At 47.6% G+C, this 21538-nt stretch overlaps 1 protein-coding gene across 1 annotated transcript in view; it reads right to left on the reverse strand.

Moving 5' to 3' along the window:
- PSME1 (proteasome activator subunit 1) overlaps positions 1–21538 on the reverse strand; it is a 185505-nt gene that overhangs the window by 12825 nt on the left and 151142 nt on the right. The window contains exons 8-9 of the mRNA XM_086923750.1: positions 11604–11671; positions 11423–11477 (exon numbers count right to left, since the gene is read on the reverse strand). Of these exons, the coding sequence (XP_086779876.1) occupies positions 11423–11477; positions 11604–11671 (123 nt within the window). The remainder of the gene's footprint in view (positions 1–11422; positions 11478–11603; positions 11672–21538) is intronic.

Raw genomic sequence — 21538 nt, forward strand, 5'->3', positions numbered from 1 at the left:
GAATCTATCTGTCTCATATCCTGTAAATGAATTAAACCGCAGCTTCAAGAATTATTATAAGTTATGGGATTCATCCCAGTGACAACTCCTTCACTCTCCTACAGATAGAACGGAACACTCGCCTTTGGGACTGTATAAGTGTTTAGCCATGAAACACTTGATGTTGTTGCACCAAGGATATTGTGCTGCATAACCAAATACTTATAAGGTCCCAAAGGCGAGACCTATTTGCTATGCCAATGCTGGTCTCAATTAATTAAAGGTATCAACTACCCTGCTGTCCATTTGGAGGATATTTACCCCTTACAATTGGCGTACGCTAGGCTTTAATTGTGTAACCTTATTAACTTGTCAATTTTTCTTGAGTCTGTGTTCTGCTTTAATTTTCAGAGTGCTGCTAGCTAGGGGATGGCTGAATCCTGTTTTTTAGGTCTCGCCTACACAGCGCGCAAGCGCTGCTTAGGAGGAAACTTTTGGCATCGCTCAGGACTGTCAAACTCGTGCATGTTTTGCACTGTTCTCTATTGCCACTCGTGCAAGTTTGGCGTTTCCCTTGCGGGATCGAGTAGCAGCAGCCATCTGTTAGCAATTATCACGCCTGCCGTGGCTCGCTCCCGTAAGGTAAACGCCAAACGTGCACGAGTGGCAATAGGTAAACGCTGTAAATGGACTGTGGGCAAATGGACTGCGGGCCACGCTGGTCTTTCAGCGCTTGTTTTCCTTGTTCGCGAACAGAAAATACGAGCAAATAAATAAGTCACAGTTCTCTTCATCGCATTTATGTGTCATTTTTACCACATAAAGATTCTCTCTATTATGGTAGTTTGCACAAGACTGTGGACACAGATTGGTCCAGCAATCAACCTAACCTTTATCCAGCTTACAGGATATGATTTCCTCCTCTTTGGGGTTTAATGACTTGGGTGATAATGGACGTGTTGTCCATGGAAACTAATGTTGCTTGAACTTGCCCACCCCCTCCGTCAAGATGCGGTCCTCAACCATGTCTATAGAAAAAAATTCAAATTCCAGCAATAAGTATCCTGGCACATCCGAAGCCATGGAGGGAGGCCCTACCTTTCTTTTCTTCAGCATGAATTCAAAGCGAGAGGGAGCAATGAATCAGGTCAAGTAAGGTGGCTACCTGTCCGCTACGTACACAGACCTTCCGTGAATTCAGTCAGTCTAATTTCCACTCTCCGTTGTTTCTTTTAATGGATGTCATTTGTCCGTAAATTTTCAACACTTCCAGGCCGCTTCACCACAGATCCCACGGCTGAACATATTCTGTTTGTCGCTTGGGAGTGTGCAGGACTGGATCGGAGCACTCGCAGCCCCTCATTCAATCCTAACGAGTCACAGAAATTTGAAGCGTTGATTGGCATGTATGTATCTTTCTCAGATAAAAGTCCTCAACTGACGGCTAGAGCCACTCAATTTTGAGCAGGCTGGGGCCAGGTAGAGGTGTTCCCAAAGTGAATTAGGCGAGGACTGCACTGACAGACTACTGTCTCGTCCCCGGCAAGCCAGACTGCTGCGCTGTGGTTTTTATTGGGAAAAGGGGAATGAGGAGGCAGCGCTTGCGGTGGGCAATGTTTGGACCCCCTCACGCTGCGTTCGGAGGCAACACAGAACGATCTGTGCTCTACTCACAGCCGGCTCGGCTCTCTTAGCTGCTGCTCAACTTCCTGGAGAACATGTTGTGCTGGAATCTGTCTAGGGGCTTGTCTGGGGCCCGACAGGATGTGGGACGGTAGCTTTCTTAGCACGTTGTGTTTCCAGTGCTTGCAATTAAAAATGTTAAAAGTGTAGTGCTTACTGTCCCACAGTACCTGTTTGTTCTAAGAAGTGACTGCACTCTCGCATTAACCACTTGACTACTGGGGCGCCCCCCTACTAAATGGATTTTTTTTGTCTCGCTCTATTTGAGATATTTAATTTTCTGACAGTGTGCTCTCAGGCCACCTGTTACATACAATTAGTTTGGTTTCATTGTCACATGCCTTTCCTTGCTTCTTAGTGGTCCGCTGGCATAGGCTTCCTTCCTTTAAGTGCGTTTTTGTTCCTACCCTGGAGTATAGACAAATTACTTGTGTTTTTCCATTGTTCATTTTTTAGGCCCTACTTTGCCCTTAAGCACACTACAAGAGTTCATCTTTTTGAGCTGTCTCCCTTGTGTACTTGCCACCAGAGCTGTTCATCTGCTTGTCCCAGCAGCCCCTTCCGCCACTGGCCATCTATTTCCAGAGACCCTTACTCGCTCGCCCCGTTGTCATAAAGTTGCCTCTTACTCCCACTCTCTGATATCTGTATGCTCTCTCACAGAAATGCCCTTCCACCCTGTGTTGTCTGACACAGCACCCCTCCCCCTTGTCATATCTTTCCTCCTCCCTCAGTAAACTATAACAAGCATTGACATAGCAAATAGGTCTCGCCTTTGGGACCTTAAAAGTGTTTAGTTATCCAGCACAATATCCTTGGTGCAACAACATTAATTGTTGCATGGCTAACACTTCTAAGTTCCCAAAGGCAAGACCTATTGGCAATGCCAATCCTTGCTTTTTTTTTTTTATCTTTGAGGGCACTGTTTGGCCTCAAACTCATTTATTGTTGCCTGCAACCCTTCTTCAGGGCAAGGGTGAAAAGTCTGTCTTCTCAGGGAGGTAAGTGTGGGGGTGCTCGAGCTTAGAACTCAAGAATCAGCCAAGAGACCACACAATAAAGCAAATGTCTAGCTCAGTGTTTTTCTTTACACAAGAATAATAAGTAGTTTGATCACACAGTTGTAGTAAATAATACACATTACAATAATCCTAGTTGTCTCTGGGTACTACCTTGTGTACACTCACCTCGCTGTCTCAGATTCCTCCCCCTGTTTCTGGGTTTCCTCATCTCTAGAGGTTATTGGGAGTAGTGTGAATCAGATTGAAGTGCAGTTCGATCACCCACAGTTTACAGTGCACTCAGTATCAAGTCTTACCCTTTCATAGGAAGAGTTCTCTTCTAAGGTCTTTTCACAGCCACCTTACAGTTTGGCGGGGGGGGGGTGGAGGGTGCACACTGGCAGTCTCAGCTGCGATCCTAATCGTGCTGGCCCGGCCTTTCTTTTGCTGTGGCATGGATGGAGTGGGCCCATGGTGACCAGTCAGTCGTCAGACGAGCTGCAGTCTTGATCATGTGGTCCCAACTGGATAGTAGGTTGGTTCAGTCCTAGGGGGTTCCTATACAACTGGAAGTTGTAGTCCAAAACTGAGCCGACTAGACAGCATGTGTAGTCTGACTGGCTCTTCACCAATTCTGCAGGTGCAGCCCTCCTGTGAGTCTGGAGTCATGGTTCGCATCAGGAACTGAAGAGAACATCAATGGGGCCCCAGGTCTTCTGCTCTTGTGTTTTCTGCTTCGTCTCCACATTCCATGGCCACCAGGGATGCGCTATACCGCACTTTTCAGGACAGTCTCTTCTCCGACATGGGCAGGCAGTCTCCTTTCCTCTCTTACTAGGCAGGCTTCTAGGTGCTTTAGGGCAGGTACACAGCTCCTCCAGCACAAAATCTAGACTTCAGATAATGTCCCCCCACATCTGGAAGACTGGCTGTCGTTCAGACACCAGTGCTGGATGCATGCTTAGCCCTCTGATTACATTGCAGAGAACTCCCTTCCTTGGTCATAGAGGAGTTGGAACTGGAACAAACTGGGGTTGTTTGGGTCCCACTTTCATACAGCCCTTTCACAGGAGAAGTGGATCCACTGTCTCACTCCATAGAACCGTTTGACGTAGCTCTATTAAATATCCTTAGTACTTGGGCAATCTCCACCGTGAAGCACCCATAACAAAGGAACAAAAAGATTTGAAGTTTCTGCTTCTGGTTGTCGTCAACCCAAGTGAAGTGAAATCGGGGGAAGGACAAAAGTTATTGTTATCTGGATTTTGTATCGCGCCAAATCACCGTCAGGTCTCAAGGCGCTTCTGACAGATACAGCAACAAGAAAAGGTAAGTAAACAGGGATACGGATTATAGGCCTAACTCACAGAGATCAAAAGGCATCTCTGAATAAAAGTGTCTTCAAAGATTTCCTGAAAAGGTGGAGGTTAGTTTCTTTACGAAGGGCCTCAGGTAGCTTATGCCACATTTGAGGGGCTTGAATTGAAAAGGATCTCCCGCCTTTGGTTGCCATTTTAAAGCGCGGACATGACAGCAATTGGGAGTTGGAAGATCTTAAAGCTCGCTTGGGATTATAAACTTCAAGCCTCTCTTTTATATAGGCAGGTGCCTGCCCATAAATTGCCTTATGGGCAATGCACAGGCTTTTAAATTCCACCCTTTGCTTTACGGGGAGCCAATGTAGCCTGTGCAATAACGGGGAAGCATGGGTCTGTCTGGGTAATCTGAAGATTAACCGTGCTGCATCATTCAAGGTGACCTGCAGGCGGTTAATCAGATTTTTTGGCAGACCTAGATATAATGCATTCCCGTAGTCGATCCTGGAGACTATTGTTGCCGGGACGATGGTTCGGAGCATATTTATAGAAAGTAAGGGGACTAATTTTCGCAACTGCCTAATCAAGTTAGTGCAAGTTCCAACAACGGCGGATACTTGGCTGGTCATTGAGAGCTCCTGGTCGATCTTAATACCAAGGCTCTTTACGCTAGGGCATGGCTTTGGGGTCGGTTCAAGCTCTTGGGGCCAGAACAAATCATTCCGAGGTGAGGTGGCAGTTGAAACTACCAGGACCTCCGTTTTATCTGGATTAATTTTTAGCAGATTCGTCGTCATCCAGCTCACCGTGAACCGTAGTATATTCTGGGCCACGGACTGAGCCGATGTTGTATTGTCGATACTCAGCAACAGCGGAGTATCATCGGCGTAGTTAAAGACTTTACAGCCCATGTTCGCCAGGGAGTCTATCAGTGGCTGCAGGTAAAGATTGAACAGGAGTGGCGAGAGTGCGGACCCTTGCGGGACTCCACACTCCAGAACACCCACCTCAGAGACACGATCTGCTAGTTGGATCCTCTGAGTCCTCCCTAACAAGAAGGATTTTAACCATTGGAGGGCCTGGTCTTTTATCCCAGACACAGCCAGCCTGTCCAGGAGCAAGGCATGGCTGACAGTATCAAACGCCGCTGAAAGATCTAAAAGTATCAGGGCGCTTGTTTTTTTACTGTCAGCATGCATCTAAGCTCATCCAGCACCGAGAGCATTACTAACTCGGTGCTATGATGGGCACGAAACCCCGCTTGCCGCTCCTGGAGTAGATGATATGACTCCAGGAAAGGTGACCGTGATTTTAACACATGCTGTTCTAAAATCTTGGACAGGAAAGGCAGCTGGGATATTGGCCTGTAGTTTTTCAAGCAGGTCGGATCAGCCCCTGTTTTTTTTAATCAAGGGTTTGACGCGTGCCTCTTTAAAACTAGCTGGTAATCAGACCCTCCAGGATATCGCGATTTCGCGATTTCGCGATTTGCCGCGAAATCGGCACTTTAGTAAAAATGCCGCGATTTTTACAAAAGTGCCCGCGAAATCGGCACTTTTCGTAGAAATAGCGGCATTTTTACATAAGCCGCTATATCCTGGGGGGGTCTGACTTACTTTGTTTATTGGGGCGGGCGGGAAGGACAGAAGGACACAGAAGCACGAAAGAATAACATTCTGGGCTTAATGGGGCATTAGCAGCTCACTCAGCTCACAATCGATAGAAGCGCACACACCGACCCGGGGACTGCAGGTGGCCAGAGGCTGGGGGCATCTATCTTCCAGAGGGCGGGGGGGGGGGGGAGGGGGGGAGGAGAGACAAGGTGGGGGTGTCTGCTGGAGAGGAGCGGCTGCCCTGCAGTGTGTGTGTGTCTGCCCTGTGTACAGACTGCGCTGCCTGTGATGTGGGGTGAGCGTGAACACCGCTGCAGGGCGGGCCGGGGGGGGGGCTCGAAGTGGACACCCGACCCCCCCCCCCCCACCCTGAAGACAAGCCTCAGTGTAATCCCGACATTTTACTGCAAACAATCTGACATTCTCTTAATAACGCGGAAGCGAGTTGCAAAGTGAAAGCGAGTGGGTTTTGTGACAGTATGGCTACATCTCAATTACTTGAAAAGGTGAATCCCAATCAAAACATTTGTATTGTCCCAATGTGTAAGACACTTTAATGCATATAATTAGGCGACTTACATGGGTGAAGGAGAGATCCTATAACTTTCCATTAATACTCTCATTAAGTAAAAAAAGAACACAATTTTCTGTGTAATCCCGACATTCCTCTCGGTAATGAGCTCTGGAGCCGGGGGTCTCGGGAGGGAAATGAAACAAACACGAGGATTGTGATGGGATTGGATTCCCTTGCAGGAAGCAGGGGCTCGCACCTCCACCGCCCCCCATACGGCAGAGAACCCACAGCACTGAACTCCTCTTGCTTCACAGATAAAATTGGCAGTAAACCTAGGTCTGAAATGCATGCTACTTTCAAATTGCACATTATCTAGCATCGAAAAGTGTGTCACTTTCACTTAAAAGCCTGAGTAATCACCGATGTGAGTAGCCTCCAGCCAATGGAAGGCAGCCTATAGCAGCCTGTGCCTACTTTTGCCCTATCCATTAGCAGTGGAGCGCAAAGGTAAAGAGGGGGAGCAAGAATGAAAACTGAGGGTATGGGGCAGGTGAGACGAGAAAGAAGGGGTGAAAGAGAGGGGGAGTGAGCAAAGAAGTCACAGGTGGGAAAGAAGTAAAGGGTAGTAGGGGGTGAGAGAAACTGGGCGAATGAAAGTGAAAGGTGGAGAAAAGTAGAGAGGAGTGAGCAGGAGAGAAAGAGGGAGGGTGAATGCGCGAGAAATAGGGCGAGAGAGGAAGGGGAAGAAAGACAGTGTCTGGAAGAACGAAAGTATGAGAGTTAGAGAGAGAAGAGAGGGCTAGGAAGGGAGAGAGGGCGACAAGAGAGAACTAGAGAGGCAGGGTGCTAGAGAGATACGAAGATGGAAAGAGAGAGGGACGGGGGAGAAGAGACTGGGCTGATGAGAAGAGATATCGAAAAGGAGAGAAAGATGTGTGTGTGTGTGTGTGTGAGAGAGAGGATGAGTGAATGAGGCACAGAAAGGAGGGGGCATGAGAAACAAAAAGCTGAATGGGACAGTGGAAAGAGTGAATTAGGGAGGAAGATAGAGGAGCTAAAAGCGGCAAAACACAACTAAGAGAGGGAGAATTGGGAGGCAGAAAGAGTGTAAGGAAGGGCGGGTGACGGATGGGGTCACTGGAGGCCGCTTTATGAAGGTCCAGGGCCAAATGAAATGCCGCAAAATTGCCGCTAAATTTCCATATTTGTGCCGCTAAATTTCCATTTTTGTGCCGCTAAATTTGCTAATCCATGCCGCTATATCCTGGGGGGTCTGGGTAATAGGCCTGTGTCTAGTGAGTTGTTTAAAAGGCCTAGGATCTGGTCCTCCAAAACGGGGAGCGCCAACCGAAAGATTCCAGGGGGCAAGGGTCTGCGGGGGAGCCTGACTTGGTTGAAATGGCGAGCTGTCTAAGAGTTGTAGAATTCTATACTTGGGGGAATCTAGAGATAGTAGAGGTCGGAGGAGTTTGGGGGGCCAGTGAAATAGTAGGCATATTAGGGATATCCTTCTTAACATCGGACAGAATGGTTGCCACTTTCTCAAGGAAGTAGCCTTGGAAGGTGTTACAATCTATCACTGTATCTACCCTTTCATCCTTCTTACTTAATTCTTTTAAAATTTTGAAAGTTTCTTTCTGGACACTTACTGCATTTTTTATGCGGGTTTCATAATAGTCCTTTTTAGTTGATACAATACGTTTTTTGTACACCTTCAGAGATGTTTTATAAAGTTTGCGGTCTGTATCGTCTTTAGACTCCCTCCAGCATCTCTCAAGATGGCGAAGCTTTCTTTTTTGATCCTTCAAGATCTGGGTAAACCAAGGGGCCCCTTTTTCCGCGCCCTTTATTTTCTGTGTCTTTTCCGGGGCTATCTGGTCGATAGACTGTCTAAGACTCGCCACTATGGTGTTGTAATTTTGGTCTAGATCTGGATTGTCATGTGGGCTCGTTGACTGTTGTACATATTTCGAAAGGGCATCGGTTAGGGTTGCCGAGTCAACTTTTTTCCACTGACGCAATTTTTTCAGTTTTTAATGGGAGTTTGACCTGAGGACTATCCTGTGGGACATCACACAAGAGTAGATGGTGGTCAGACCAGATACACGGTACAATACTCGTGAGGGCCACCTCTGGAATAGAGGTCCAGATTAGATCGAGGGTGTGGCCCTTTATGTGAGTTGGGGCTTCCACTAATTGTTCAAAGCCTAATGCGGTCATGGAGGTCTGTAACTGACGTGTTGGCAGATCTTTGTCTGCCCAGTCCCAATGAACGTTAAAATCACCTGTCACCAAGATTTTCTTGTATCGTGTACATATATCCGATACAATGGGGGAGAAAAGTTCATTGAATACTGAAGTACATCGTGGTGGACAATAGACAGTAAGAACGATAAAACAGGAATTATTCAGGGTGATTTTTACTCCAAGTAGATCTACAGAGTTTATTGTTTCAGCTAGGACTTTAGCCACTGTTAGCTGTTTTTTAAAAATAATTGCTACGCCTCCACCTCGAGCCTCGTCCGGACGATTATGCCAGATCATATCATATCCACTTGGGAGAGCAGCTATGATGTCGGGGGAGGAGTTTTCACCCAACCATGTTTCGGTAAGGGTCAATATGTCGATGGTCTCATCCTGTAAGAGAGTGAATATTTCCAGGTGATGTTTCTGAAGTGACCTAGTATTTAGGCTGGCAAGCTTCAAAGGAGACAGTTGGAAAGTGTCCCTACAACTAGGAAAACGTAAGATGTTAAATTCCTTTAGGATGGACAACGTTGTGGAATTTACAATATGCCCATCTGAGTCCAGTAATAGAAGGTCATTTGCAGAGTAAGACAAACGCCTACCAGAGTGCCTGGTCCCTGAGCCCGATCGAGCGTGGCACGACTCCGGCGCAGGTCCGGCGCAGGTCCAGCGCGTCCGCTGCACGCGTCCGCTGAGCGGAGTCACACCGTCCGTTTTTGTAGCGCTGCCAGAGCGAGTCACCAGCCCAACCCAATATGGCCGCCAAAACCGGAGACCCTGCCCTCGGCGTCTACACTCAGCCGAGAGCCGGTCCAGAGGTAAAGGGAGAGGGGAGAAGGGACACAAAGCGCCAAGAAGCGCAGGGGAGTCTCTACACACTTCTAAAATCAAGTGTACAAAAAGTGCAGGCCTCCCCTGAGGGCTTCTTCTCCTTTCACAACACCTCACAACCGGGTCTGCAGTCCCACCTCTCACACCTACCATTCAACAAATGGCGGTGTTCAGGAAGACTAATTTCCAGCTCTTTGGTAACCAAAAGACTTCAAATAATGTCTACAGGAGATCAGTCTCTACTCCACTCACTTCACTGTCTAAGCCTCCTCCTATCATCTGCAGGAATGTAAGCAATACACTTCCACTGCCGGTACAGTCCTTACCCTTTTTCTTGAACAAGGCAAAGCCTGGGGCATCCAAGATGGATCACACTGGCCTCCACTATTCTGGTTCACTTGTAGACACCATGAGTGCACTACACTGAGCATACACAACACTCTTCACACATGCTCTGAATGTTTGCGCAAAGCAGGCATATAGAAACGGAGCTCTAAACGAATGGGCTGGCAGGCCTCTACTCCAGTGATGCAGATATAAAAGGTCAGGTCCCCCCACAGATATTTTACATTGTAGCCATCATCACTTTATGTATTAAACCCACAACTGAGACAGCAGTCCTGTATCACAAACGAGGCCACGCTTGGTGCTCCCGTCCAGATCACAGGACAAGTAAAGGACCTCCCAAAGTCCGGGACAGGCCCAGGCCTCCAAGCACATGATATCAGGGCCAAAATTATATGTCAGGATACTAGATACACTAAGGCGGGCAGGGGACATGCCCCTTTACTATGCAAAATAAATTCTTGTCTTCAACCTCCAAAACACCAAGAACCAAAACCGGAGACACATCAGCTGCATCCTCCTCAATGTTCGCTCCGTACACAAACACAGCGTGGAAATCTGGAACCTACTCAACTCTTTCGCCTGAGGTCGCCATCTTCACGGAGACCTGGACTAACCCCACCTCCACCATCAACACTGTCATCCTGGACGGGTACAAGATCCAGAGGAAAGACCACCTCAACAACCCTCCGCCTTACCACCTACAGGGAGACCCTCCCCTCCGTAGAACACCTGCACTTCCAGATCAAGACCAGACGCAAGACCAGTCTCCGTGGGACGCTCATCTACAGACCCCCTCGGCAGACCGGACACCCTTCGCCACCACCATCACAGACTTCATCGTACCCCACACCATCCCATCAACAAACTACATACTCATCGGAGACCTCAACTTCCACCTCGACAACGCAGGCGACCCAAACTCCTCCATGACAACCAACTTGTAAACACACAAGGCAGGGCACACCCTCGACCCCATCTTTGCCGCAGGTAACGGCATCCACTTCAGCCACACAACACAACCACCCTGGACCGACCACCACTGTGTCCATTTCACTGTCAAGAAACCCAAAGCACCTAAACCTATCCCTCGCCTGCCACGAAGGAACTGGAGCAAGATCACAAATGAGCAACTGAGCTCCACCCTCTATGGAGCGGACGCCCAGCATTTTAGATGTGGCAGAGTGTGGCGTTAAGCCACGCTGCGTCACTTCTATTGTAAATATGCCCCAAAGGAGACTTTGGATGTCAAATCTATCCTGCTGAGCTTTTGCTGCACTTGCTCAATTCTGTGTTATGTAGTCATTTTGTCATCTACCAAGCAACATGCTGGTAGATGGTCCTTAGAGAAGACACTAGTAACACTAGACAAGCTCAGACCGCAGGCACCAACAAGGTAGGTCATCTTTTGAGACTTTGATTGGCACCTCTTGTATTGCTCAAAGTTGGTTGTGGGTAGGCCAGCAGAGAAAACAGGAGGTGGCAAGATCAGAGATTAATAATTTTTTTCAAAGTCAAAAAAAGCTTTCAGTACTTCAAAGTGAAAGAAAATGATTGGGATCTGGTGAACCACTGAAGCATAAGGGTGTAATAAGCCTGCTTACTGCTAATGCACACTGGAGCCCAGTGCTCCATTCAATTTTTGTGTGGGTGTTTTTTGGTGCAAATTTTCATTACTCAAGTCTACAACTAGGAGGATATCTTGTGAGTCTGGAGCAAAGTGGCAGAGACAAAGAGGTATTTAAGAATATATATATATATATATATATATATATATATATATATATATATATATATATATGTTCATTTGTGTACTATGGGATTTACAGAGTCTACGTGAGCATTGGAGGGTGGGTTGAGATTCTCCCTGGAGAGCAGAGGATCTGGACTCACCACATGTGGTTGCTTCGCTGCTTTGGCCACAGCATCCCCTCTGTCTAGAAAGTACCTGAACAAAATTAGAAGGAAAGGGGTTAACAAAATGCTACAACACCCTTAACTACATGTGGAACCAAATCCACTGCACACTCACAGTACCCCCCCTTCTGTTACATGTAATGGATCGAAAACTCACTTGGAAATCTGTGTCTGGAAGCTCTCCAGCTTGGTGCGAATGCCTGTCATCAACTCGTACACTTTTTCCTATAGAAAACACAGAGGCATGTCTTGGAATACATAGAAATTACAGACTTGGACAGTTCAGCCACTGATCGGGATATAGCGCACAAACATCTCACAGAAGCACTATGCCTCAGCTTACATAGACCATACAAGCCTAAGTCCATGACGGAAGAGGTCGTCTTCAGGCTACATCATGTTTCCAAAATTGGGGAAGATAGCACAGCTATCACTCAGAATACAAGCATGCAGGCTAAGACACCAGAAATTCTTCAGCGAACGTAACAGTTTACAAGATGTAATTTTGTTTTATTGTGTTTATTGTCTCCTCTTGTCTTCCTGTGTGCCTCAAATGTGCCGTGCACTATGGCTCAAGACTTTCTCTTTGCTGCACGAGAAGTTCTGTTGTACTTGTACATTTGTATTTTCTAATAGGTGGCGCAGAACTGCTTTTCATGTCATTGTTCTGGGGGTATCACTAATTAAAAAGCTTTATTCACATGTTGCAACTTTATTACAAAACTCTATACATATGTGAATGCAATGAATTTAGGTCTCACACAGTAGTGCTATTTCACACAGCTTGCAGTGTCATCAAAGATATCCCTTAAGATGCCCACAAGTAAAAAGGTCTGCACTTGCACGGAGTGGTCCATTGAGTTTCATAAAGCTTACAGCCTTGGTCCACTGCCAGCAGATCTATACCGCAGATTACTCAATATACAGGCCCTGCTTCCCAATTTAAAGTTTTGGGTCTAAAATACCAGAGCATCACCTCAGCATACACAGCTCAGACAGCAGTGATTGTGTGGGATATATAGAGCCTACTGACTCAGTCCTTTGACAGTAAAATCATCCTTCAAGATAGACATATTGCAGGCTCAGGTATCTGATAGAAAATGTTACTTACCTTGTAAGCACATCTTTCTAGTGTGTATTGCTTTGCATAGGCCTGCCATTAAGTGTTGGGCTCGGACACTTTTAAGTTGTTCTTCTTCAAAGTCTTTCGAGTCACAAGGTATATGGTGATTCCTACCTTAGCTGGCAATGCGCATGGGCACTGACTCAATCTTTCTATTGTTTTTTGCACAGCGGGTGAGAGTGGCGACTAGTGTGTTGTACACAAGTATTACTAACTAGCAGCCCGCCCCAGCGTTGCCTGGGGCAGAAGGGGGGCTGGGGGCAGCATTTCCGGATTGCAGTAGCGTTGTCCGGGGCAGAAGGGGCCTGCGGCAACATTTCATGTTGGGTGCACTCCCGCCCCGGCCCCCGCCCGCCCCGACATTGCCCAGACCGCCTCCCGCCTCCCGCCTGCCGCCCGCCCCCCACCTCCTGCCTCCCACCTCGCCTTTGCCTTACCCCGCCCGCCCCGACATTGCCCAGACCGCCTCCCGCCTCTCCTGCCTTACCTGAGCCGCCGCTCTTCCCCGCGCTCCGAACTTCACCGCCACTCCTCGCTGCTCGTCACCTCTCCTCCCAGCCTGTCGACATCACGCACATTGCGAACATCGCTAGGTCGCGGCCAGCGCTACGTCGCGGCCGGCGCTACTTTTAGGGGACTACTTTGTTTTTAAAGTTTAATTTTGTAATTTACGTTTTTTTTAATTTTATGCATCCTATGTCCATCTACACACCCTGAGGATTGCAACAATGTATTGGGTGTGTGGATTGGCGCTGTGGTTCCCGAGTTTACCTTGCCAAAAGTTTTCTGTTCTCTCTTTATAATAGTAGTATAGATGGAGCTTGATTAGAAAAGAAAATAGATCTTTGATCAGAGCCACACACTTCCGGGGAAGAGGGTGGGCGCATGTGAATATACAGCACTACATGACACAAAGAGATGTGCTTACAGGGTAAGTAACATTTTCTGTTCATAGCCTGTGTTGATGTAGATACACATGCTCTGCATAGATTGCAAAGCAGTAGTTCCTTCCTGTGGTGTCTATTGTGTGATTGATGCAGATGTCCGAAATAAGGTCCTTAGGATCGTCTTGCCTTATAGCATGTTGTCTAATGGGGATATCCACAGAGTACGGTTTGGTAAACGTGTGTGGGGTTGACCAAGTGGCTGTGTTACATATGTCCACTAGGGGAATGTTCTAGGAAGGCCATAGGTGAAGGCTCTTTCCGTGCAGTGTGTGCCCTGGGTGTACCAGGGAAGGGTCTCTTGGCTTTATGATCGGTTTGAATACATTTAAAAATCCATCTAGTGATACCTGCTTTGGATATAGGCCGACCCTTGGGAGGCTTTGTGAAGGACACAAACAGCTGGTCTGACCTATGGAAAGGCTTAGTCCTGTCAATGTAATAAACAACAGCACATTTAACATCTAGAGCGTGTAGTGCTCCCCCCCCCCCCCCCCCCCCCCCCCCCCCCCCCCCCCCCCCCCCCCCCCCCCCACTGGATGTTCTGTTGTGGTAGAAAGGGGATTCCTCATAGGGACGGGAACTTAAGGTTTGTTCAAAGTTCTACTCTGTCATTAAGCACTTGAATGAATGGTTCTTGTGAAGTGAGCGCTTGCAGTTCTCTAATGCGTCTGAGAGGTAACTGCCAATAGGAAAGCCTGGAGCGGGCAAGAGTGTAAGGGATCAAAAGTGGATCTCACAAGTCTGATAAGGACTACCTTGATGTTTGGGCCGGGGTCGAGATGACTTTTTTGAGGCCCTCCATAAGTCCTTAACTACTGGTACATAGAAGAGGGAGGAGTGCCTTCTATTTTGCATGTAAGCTGCTATAGGAGCAAAGTGAAGGCATGTGGCAGTGCATGCAATGTCTGACGTCTGGAGATGGTATTGTGGGTTAACTGGCTTGCTAGCAACTCAAGGCAGTTGATGTGATGTCCCAGTGGATGTACAAAGAAAAACCAAAGGGGGTGATGGACGAAGCGTTAACAATACAAACACTCACCCCCAGTCAACTTATCTGGGTGTAATCCATCAACGTTCTTTAGCTCACTCCGCCATCCCAGTTCAGACATGGCCATATGCAAATCAGTCTGACCCTGTGCCTCATGGGAACAGTCCAGCCCGAACTGCCAAGCCATGTCTTCCCTGGACGGGAATCAAGCTTCCCAGGACCGGTTTCTGGCATTACAGCCGTCTTCAGCCTGGCTTGCTGGAAACCAGTGGCGAAGTGAGCAAGGAACTCACGTCTGAGCATATCCTACCAACTTAGGGCGAACAAAGAAAAAACAAAGGGGGTGATGGACGGAGCGTTGACAATACAAACACTCACCCCCAGTCAACTGATCTGGGTTTAATCCATCACCGTTCTTTAGCTCACTCCGCCACCCCAGTTCAGACATGGCCATATGCAAATCAGTCTGACCCTGTGCCTCATGGGAACAGTCCAGCCTGAGCTGCCAAGCCATGCCATTGTCTGGCGAAAGTGCGCTCTACAAATCTGCATCACGTAACCACTGCAGAGAGAGATGTAGGAGGTAGGCATGGGAGAGGTGGTTTTGACACTGGCCGTGTATTGGTGCCTTCCAACGGAGCTTTTAGGTGTGGAAGATTGGATGGCACCCATAGCCTTGGCCATGCCTGTGCTGTTGAACTCCAAGCCTGAAGCTACAAATTCGGAGCTAGGTGTGACACCAGATTAAAGTACTAGTGTTGACGTCCACGAACATGGGTATCTGCAGCGTTCAGGGCACACCTAATGGTGCTATTTGAAATGGTTTTACCCTCTGCCACTATCTCCCACCCTCACTCCCTGTTTAAACTGTTTATGGTAGAGGTTTCAAGAGAGCATTACAACACAAAAGGGTATCACAAACCCAAGACTGAGTAAAGAAGCAAACCCCGCACCAGATTGATTTGATTGCAGGATTTATATAGCGCATAAATGCCCTAAGGCGTCTAGGTGCTGTGCGGAGGAGTCTGCCGGATCTGAGAATGAAGTTGGGAATCGATTGAAAAATTGCCAGGTTTTTAATGGTTTTCTAAAAGAGTAACGCTGGGATATTTTTGATCTCTATTGAAAGCACGTTCCAAAGTTTCACTGTGCCCAGAACAAAGCTTCTTCCTCCCCTGCAAGCTTTCTTGTATATGGGTGCCTGGAGGAGCTTTCACTGAGATGAACGTAGTTTTCTGGGTGGACAATACCAGGCGAAATTTTGTTTCAGGAATGGAGGTCCGGTTCCATGCAAAGCTTTGTAAGCTAGACAAAGAGATTTAAATGATGTCCTTTTTTGTATAGGGAGCCAGTGAAGTTGTTTTAGGCCTTGGGAAATGGACTGGATTTTAGGAATATCCAGCAGCAGTCTGGCGGCTGTGTTCGGTGCCCGCTGGAGTTTGAGCATATGCTGTTTTTGGAGGCCAACATATAAGGCGTTTCCATAGTCCAGTCTAGCCATAGCTGGAACCATAACTAGTGTTTTTACAGTTTCACTGGCAATAAATGTGCACACTTTCCCAATTGACCTTAATGTTAAAAAGACCATAGAGGAAATCTTGTTAATCTGATGTTGAAAGGTCAGTCTGTCATTAAAAATGATGCCCAGGAACCTCACCTTACCAACTGGGGCCGGAAGAGTTCCCATACCAAAAGGCCACCAGTTCTGTGCTCAAAAAGAGGAACAGGAGAACCTCAGTTTTGCTTCCATTGAGCTTTAAGCAGTTTGCAGACGTCCATTGGTCTACGTGGGACATACATTGGCTAAAGCGTTCAGCGGTTTCCTCAAAATTGTTTGAAATAGCTACTACTATTCGAGTATCATCTGCGTAGGAAACCAATGAAAAGCCAAACTGCCCAATGATGTCCGCTAGGGGGGCCACATTTAGATTAAAAATGTAGGGCTCAATATAGAGACCTGCGGCGCCCCACATTTAAGCGTAAACCGCTCTGAACAGGAGTCGCTGATCTGAACATATTGGAACCTATTGTTCAGATACGATTTGATCAAGTTAAGAGCAGTATTCTTGACTCCTGCCTCTCTGAGCCTTCTAATAGAATGTAACGTTTCACAGTGTCAAAAGCTGCCAATAGATCCAGAAGGATCAAGGTGACCTTGGCACCTGTGTCCAGTATTGCCCGGAGCTCTTCTGTTGCCTGTACCAAGACAGTCTCCGTACTGTGTCCCTGTCGGAAAGCATTTTGTGAGGAGTCCAACAGGTCTGCCGAGGAGACAAATGCAGAGAGTTGGGAATTAAGGATTTTTTCCAGTACCTTGGGTAGGAAAGGAATCCTGGCGATAGGTCTATAGTTACTGGTGTCACTGGGATCTAGAGTAGGTTTATTTTAGTAAAGGAAGAATTGAAACTGGCTCCATGCGTCAGGGAAGACGCCTGAGCTAATAATTTCGTTAAAAACTAAACTAAGTTGCTTGCTGATAGTTAGGTACCATATGAAATATTTTCAGTGGGCAAGGGTCTGTGGGAGCTCCAGATTTTGTAGAGTTTACTAACTGAGAGATCTTTTCTATGCTTGGTGGAACAAAGGAGTCCAGAGCATTGTCAGAACCTGGGAATGTTATGGTAGGGGTGTCTCCTGTGCAGCCTGTGCCTTTGTCTGAGAGAAATTCAAAAATGGTTTGCACTTTGTCCTTAAAAAAACCTGCCAGTTGGTTGCAGAATTCGACACTGCTATCTACTTTTTGTGGTTCAGGGTTGTAAAAAGAATGTTACTAGAGATCCCTGCCAGCCGAATCGTCTCAGAGAAATAGCTGCTTTTCTTATCCACAATCATTTTTTATAGGGAATAAGTGAGTTCCTTTTCCAGCGCCTCTCCAATTTTCTACAGAGTTGTTTCTCAGCGTGCAGTGAGTCACAGAACCAAGGTTCGGATTTCTTTGAATGCTTGATGGTAAAGCTTTTTTCCGGGGCTAACATATTTACTGCGGACATAATCCACTTGGTGAAACTATCTGTTGCCAAGTTTGCCTCAGACTTTAGATCAAGTTTTGAGAATGCTAACGCGGTTTGCAACCCCTGGGGGTTGATATTTTTCCAGTTGCGCCCTTTAATTGTCTTGTGGGAATTATTGGTGCGAGGGATTTGATGGGTGTTGGTTACAACGAACAGAATAGCTTTGTGATCTGACCATGAGATTGGCATAATCTCTTGAACTTTCAGGTGCGGATTAAACGTAAAAATATTGTCAAGAGTGTGACCAGCATCATGAGTGGTATGCTTGATTATTTGTTCCATTGATGCACTGGCCATAGTCTCTATAATAACCCTGAGGGTGTTTTTTGTGGTTAGACCCTAGCCCACTTTGTTAATAGCATTTTTCAATGATTAGTTCTCATCCTGGTCCCTAAAAACTAGGATGGGCTCAACCAGATTCCTGGATGACCTTTGGATATTTTCTCTGCTGGGGTATCTAGGGGTTACAAATGCCCCAAACAACCCAGGTATCCCTTTAATACTTTCCTTCTCGACAAGTCGCCTTCTCTCTCTGAACCGTTTACTCGGGTCATTGTACTTGCCATTTTATGAGATCACTTATCTAATCCCAGTGCGTGTGGTTGGAGTTAGACATTTGCTAAAGGGTGGTGACCCTGATCGCCATTCTTTTCCAGCAGCATCGTTTTTCACTCTTTTTATCGGGACAGGGAGTACTACACATGCCCTAAAGAGTTAGGGAGCTTATGTTCAGAATGGACACCAGAGAAACTGAAACAACCTCACCCCTGATGTGTAGCGGGGGTTGTCATTGGGGGAAGGTTTATATTTTTATCAATGTTAGGTGTGACCAACTGACTGGTTCCTTGAATGTGTCAGCATTCCCTTTGAACATGGGCAGAAATGGCACTTTCTGATCGGATTTAAATATGTTTTCCACAAGAAAATAGTTGTTCTCATGGAGAAAGTGCATATCTACCTTCTGGAAAGCAGTTGCCCTTGGGAAGCCCTCTCAATATGTGCTATTGTCATCAGGAGGGGATGACCTAACTGGGTAAGGATCAGAGTCTGGATTTCCCAGGGGTTCACCATCATAGTCATTCCATGGGTTATCGGTGGGAAACGGATCCAATGGTTTGTCATGGGGTCACCTGAGTAATTGGGGATGCCCTGTCCATATGAGGAATGAAGGGAACCATCTATGAATATGGCCGAGATTAGGTATTCGAATGTGATGGAGGGTTGTGGAGAAGGAAGAGTTGGAGGATGGAGCTCAAACAGATTGGAGTTAGTGGTCCTGTCCATGCGCTCCTTGCATCTGGACACCAACGGAAGGTCCAAGCCAAGTTCCTTCTTAAAGGCAGGCTTTCGCTTGCAAGGCAAAGTCTCTACCGGCGTTGGAGGCAGTCTTGTGGAAACCATGCAGGTGTAAGGATGAATAAAAAGGCATTTTTGTTTTGCATTCAATTTCATCTGAAGCTGTTGTGTTGCTTCAAATCACTGGGGCTGTGCACTGAGGGTGTCTTTGGCGCCAAAGACTTGGGTGCCTATGCAGGTTTTGGATCAATCAAAATTTGTAGGTCATGCTAATCACCCCCGGGGGTATCCAGGCACTGCGAGGGGTGGAGCTACTCGAACAGCCAACTCTTGAGACCACTCCTGTATTCAGCAATGGAGGTGGAGGTTCATAGGGAGGTGGTTCCAGACCTTGGCAGCGAAGTGGGAGAAAGAGTGTCCTCCGGCTTGAGTACAGAGGATGCAGGGGATGATGATGGCGAGGGCAGGGAGGCAGACTGCAGGTGTTTAGTGGAAGGTCAGGCCGCTGTTCAGGTATTCTGGTCCTGTGTTGTGTAGGGCTTTGTAGGCGTGTGTGAGCAGCTTGAAGTGGCATCTCTTATTGACGGGAGCTAGTGCAGGCTACGTAGGTGGGGGTGATGTGGTATCATCTGGGCAGGTGCAGGATGAATTTTGCTGCTTTATTCTGGATTGCCTGGAGGCGCATGATGAGGAGGGTGGTTGTTCCGGCGTAGAGGGCATTCCTGTAGTCAAGTCGACTGGTGATGAGGGCTTGTGTGGTGGTTCTTCTGATGTTAGTTGGGATCCACCTGAAGACTTCACAGAGCATTCCGAGGGTGTTGAAGCAAGTGGAGGCAACCGAGTTGACCTATCGTCTCATGGAGAGCTTGCGGTCAAGGTTGATACTGAGGTTTTTGGCATGGGTGCTGGTCCATGGGCGCAGGGCCAGCAGGAGTCGTCCCACGGTGAGGGGAGACTTCCGAAGAGGAGCACTTCGGTTTGGTCAGTGTTGAATTTGAGACAGTTGGATCTAATCCAGTCGGCAACGTCTGCCATGGGGCTCTGGTAGTTGGCTCTAGTGGTGCCTGTGTCGTCTGTGAGGGAGAGTATGAGCTGGGTGTCGTCGGAGTAGGCGAGGATGTTAAGACCGTGGCTGTGAGCGATGGGTGCCAGCAGGGTCATATAGATGTTGAATAGTGTGGGGCTTAGTAAGGAGCCCTGGGGTACGCCGCAGATAATGTTCTTGGGGCTGGAGCTGTACGGAGGGAAGCTTAATTTCTGAGTGCATTCGGTGATAAGAGGATAGTAGCTTGAGGGTCTTGAAATAGATGCCGATGTAATGAAGTCTTTGGATGAGGAGGTGGTGGGAGAATGTCGACAGGTCGAGGAGGATCAGGGCTGCAGACTTGACACGCTCAAGGATGACTCTGATGCTATCCATGGCAGCTATAAGGGAGGTTTCAAACAGGTGGTTGGATTCCAGGTAGTCAGTGAGTTGGTGGTTGACGACGTTCTCCAGTACCTTGGCTGGGAAGGGGAGGAGTGAGATGGGGCGGTAGTTCTTGAGGTCGGAATGGTCCTCTGTGGGTTTGACTTTGGGATACTTCCAGGTTTCCGGGAAGGTGTGGCGGATCTGAACCCGGAGTTGATGATGCTGGTGAGCGAAGGTCTGATTTCTCTGTGCCCAAGGTTTAAGGCGTGGTGCGGGCAGGGGTCGGTCGGGCTATGGAATGGATCGAGGTCATGATGGAAGTTGTGGTTTCGGTGCAGGGGTGTTCAGTTGGTCAGAAAGTAGGGAAAGAGTATGGTGGGAGGTGCAGGGAGGTCCGGCTGCTGCGGTTCAGGGTTTGAAGTATTTGTAGATGTTGGCAACCTTGGTGTGAAAAAGTTAGCGAGTGAGTTGCAGATGGACTGGGAGGGCTGGATGGTGTATCCGACGATGCCTCCATCCAGATCAGATGGTGGCTTAATCCATTGATGGACAGGGCACGGAGGATGCTTTCGGATCCGAAGGTGCTTTTGACACCAATTAAACTTGCAATGCCGACTTTGAAGAGGAGGCCAACTTTGAGGGCCGGCGTAGAGAGGATCTTTGGCTGTGTGGGCTTGACAGGGTAACGCTGTGGATGGAGGCATCATCAGATCTGAGGATGTCAGTTGATGATGGCCAGTGATGTACAGTTTCCACTTTTTAGTAGGAAAAGTCCATTTGTTGGACAACATAAGGAATATGCTACTTACCAGTATGCATCTGTTCTTGGCATGTAGGGCTGCTGACATTCATATTTGTGCATAGATCGCCGCCTAGTGTTGGGTCCGGATGATTGCACATTGTTGTCCTGGAAGAGTCTTCGAAGTATCACGAGATAGGTGGCTCTTCCCCTGGACTACAGTGCGCATGGGCATCCTCTCCATCCTCAGATTGTTTTTCGCCATTGTGGCAGAGATAGAGTGTAATACAGTAAGTGATGACCATGCCTGAGAATGATTCTGAGTGCCACAGCTGCTACAGGCACCGGGGAGGAGGGCGGGCGATATGAATGTCAGCAGCCCTACATGCCAAGAACAGATGCATACTGGTAAGTAGCATATTCCGTTCGAGGCATGTGGGCTGCTGAATTCATATCTGTGCATAGAATAAATAGAAGTTACCTCCTTAGCGGTGGTTGCCCGTGCCAGCTGCAGCAGTCTGAAAAAGAGTTCTGAGAACAGCCTGTCCTACAGCAGCTTGCTGTTTGGAGTGTACAT

Source organism: Lissotriton vulgaris, chromosome 5 (assembly GCF_964263255.1).
Source record: "Lissotriton vulgaris chromosome 5, aLisVul1.2, whole genome shotgun sequence".
Classification (NCBI taxonomy): domain Eukaryota; kingdom Metazoa; phylum Chordata; class Amphibia; order Caudata; family Salamandridae; genus Lissotriton; species Lissotriton vulgaris.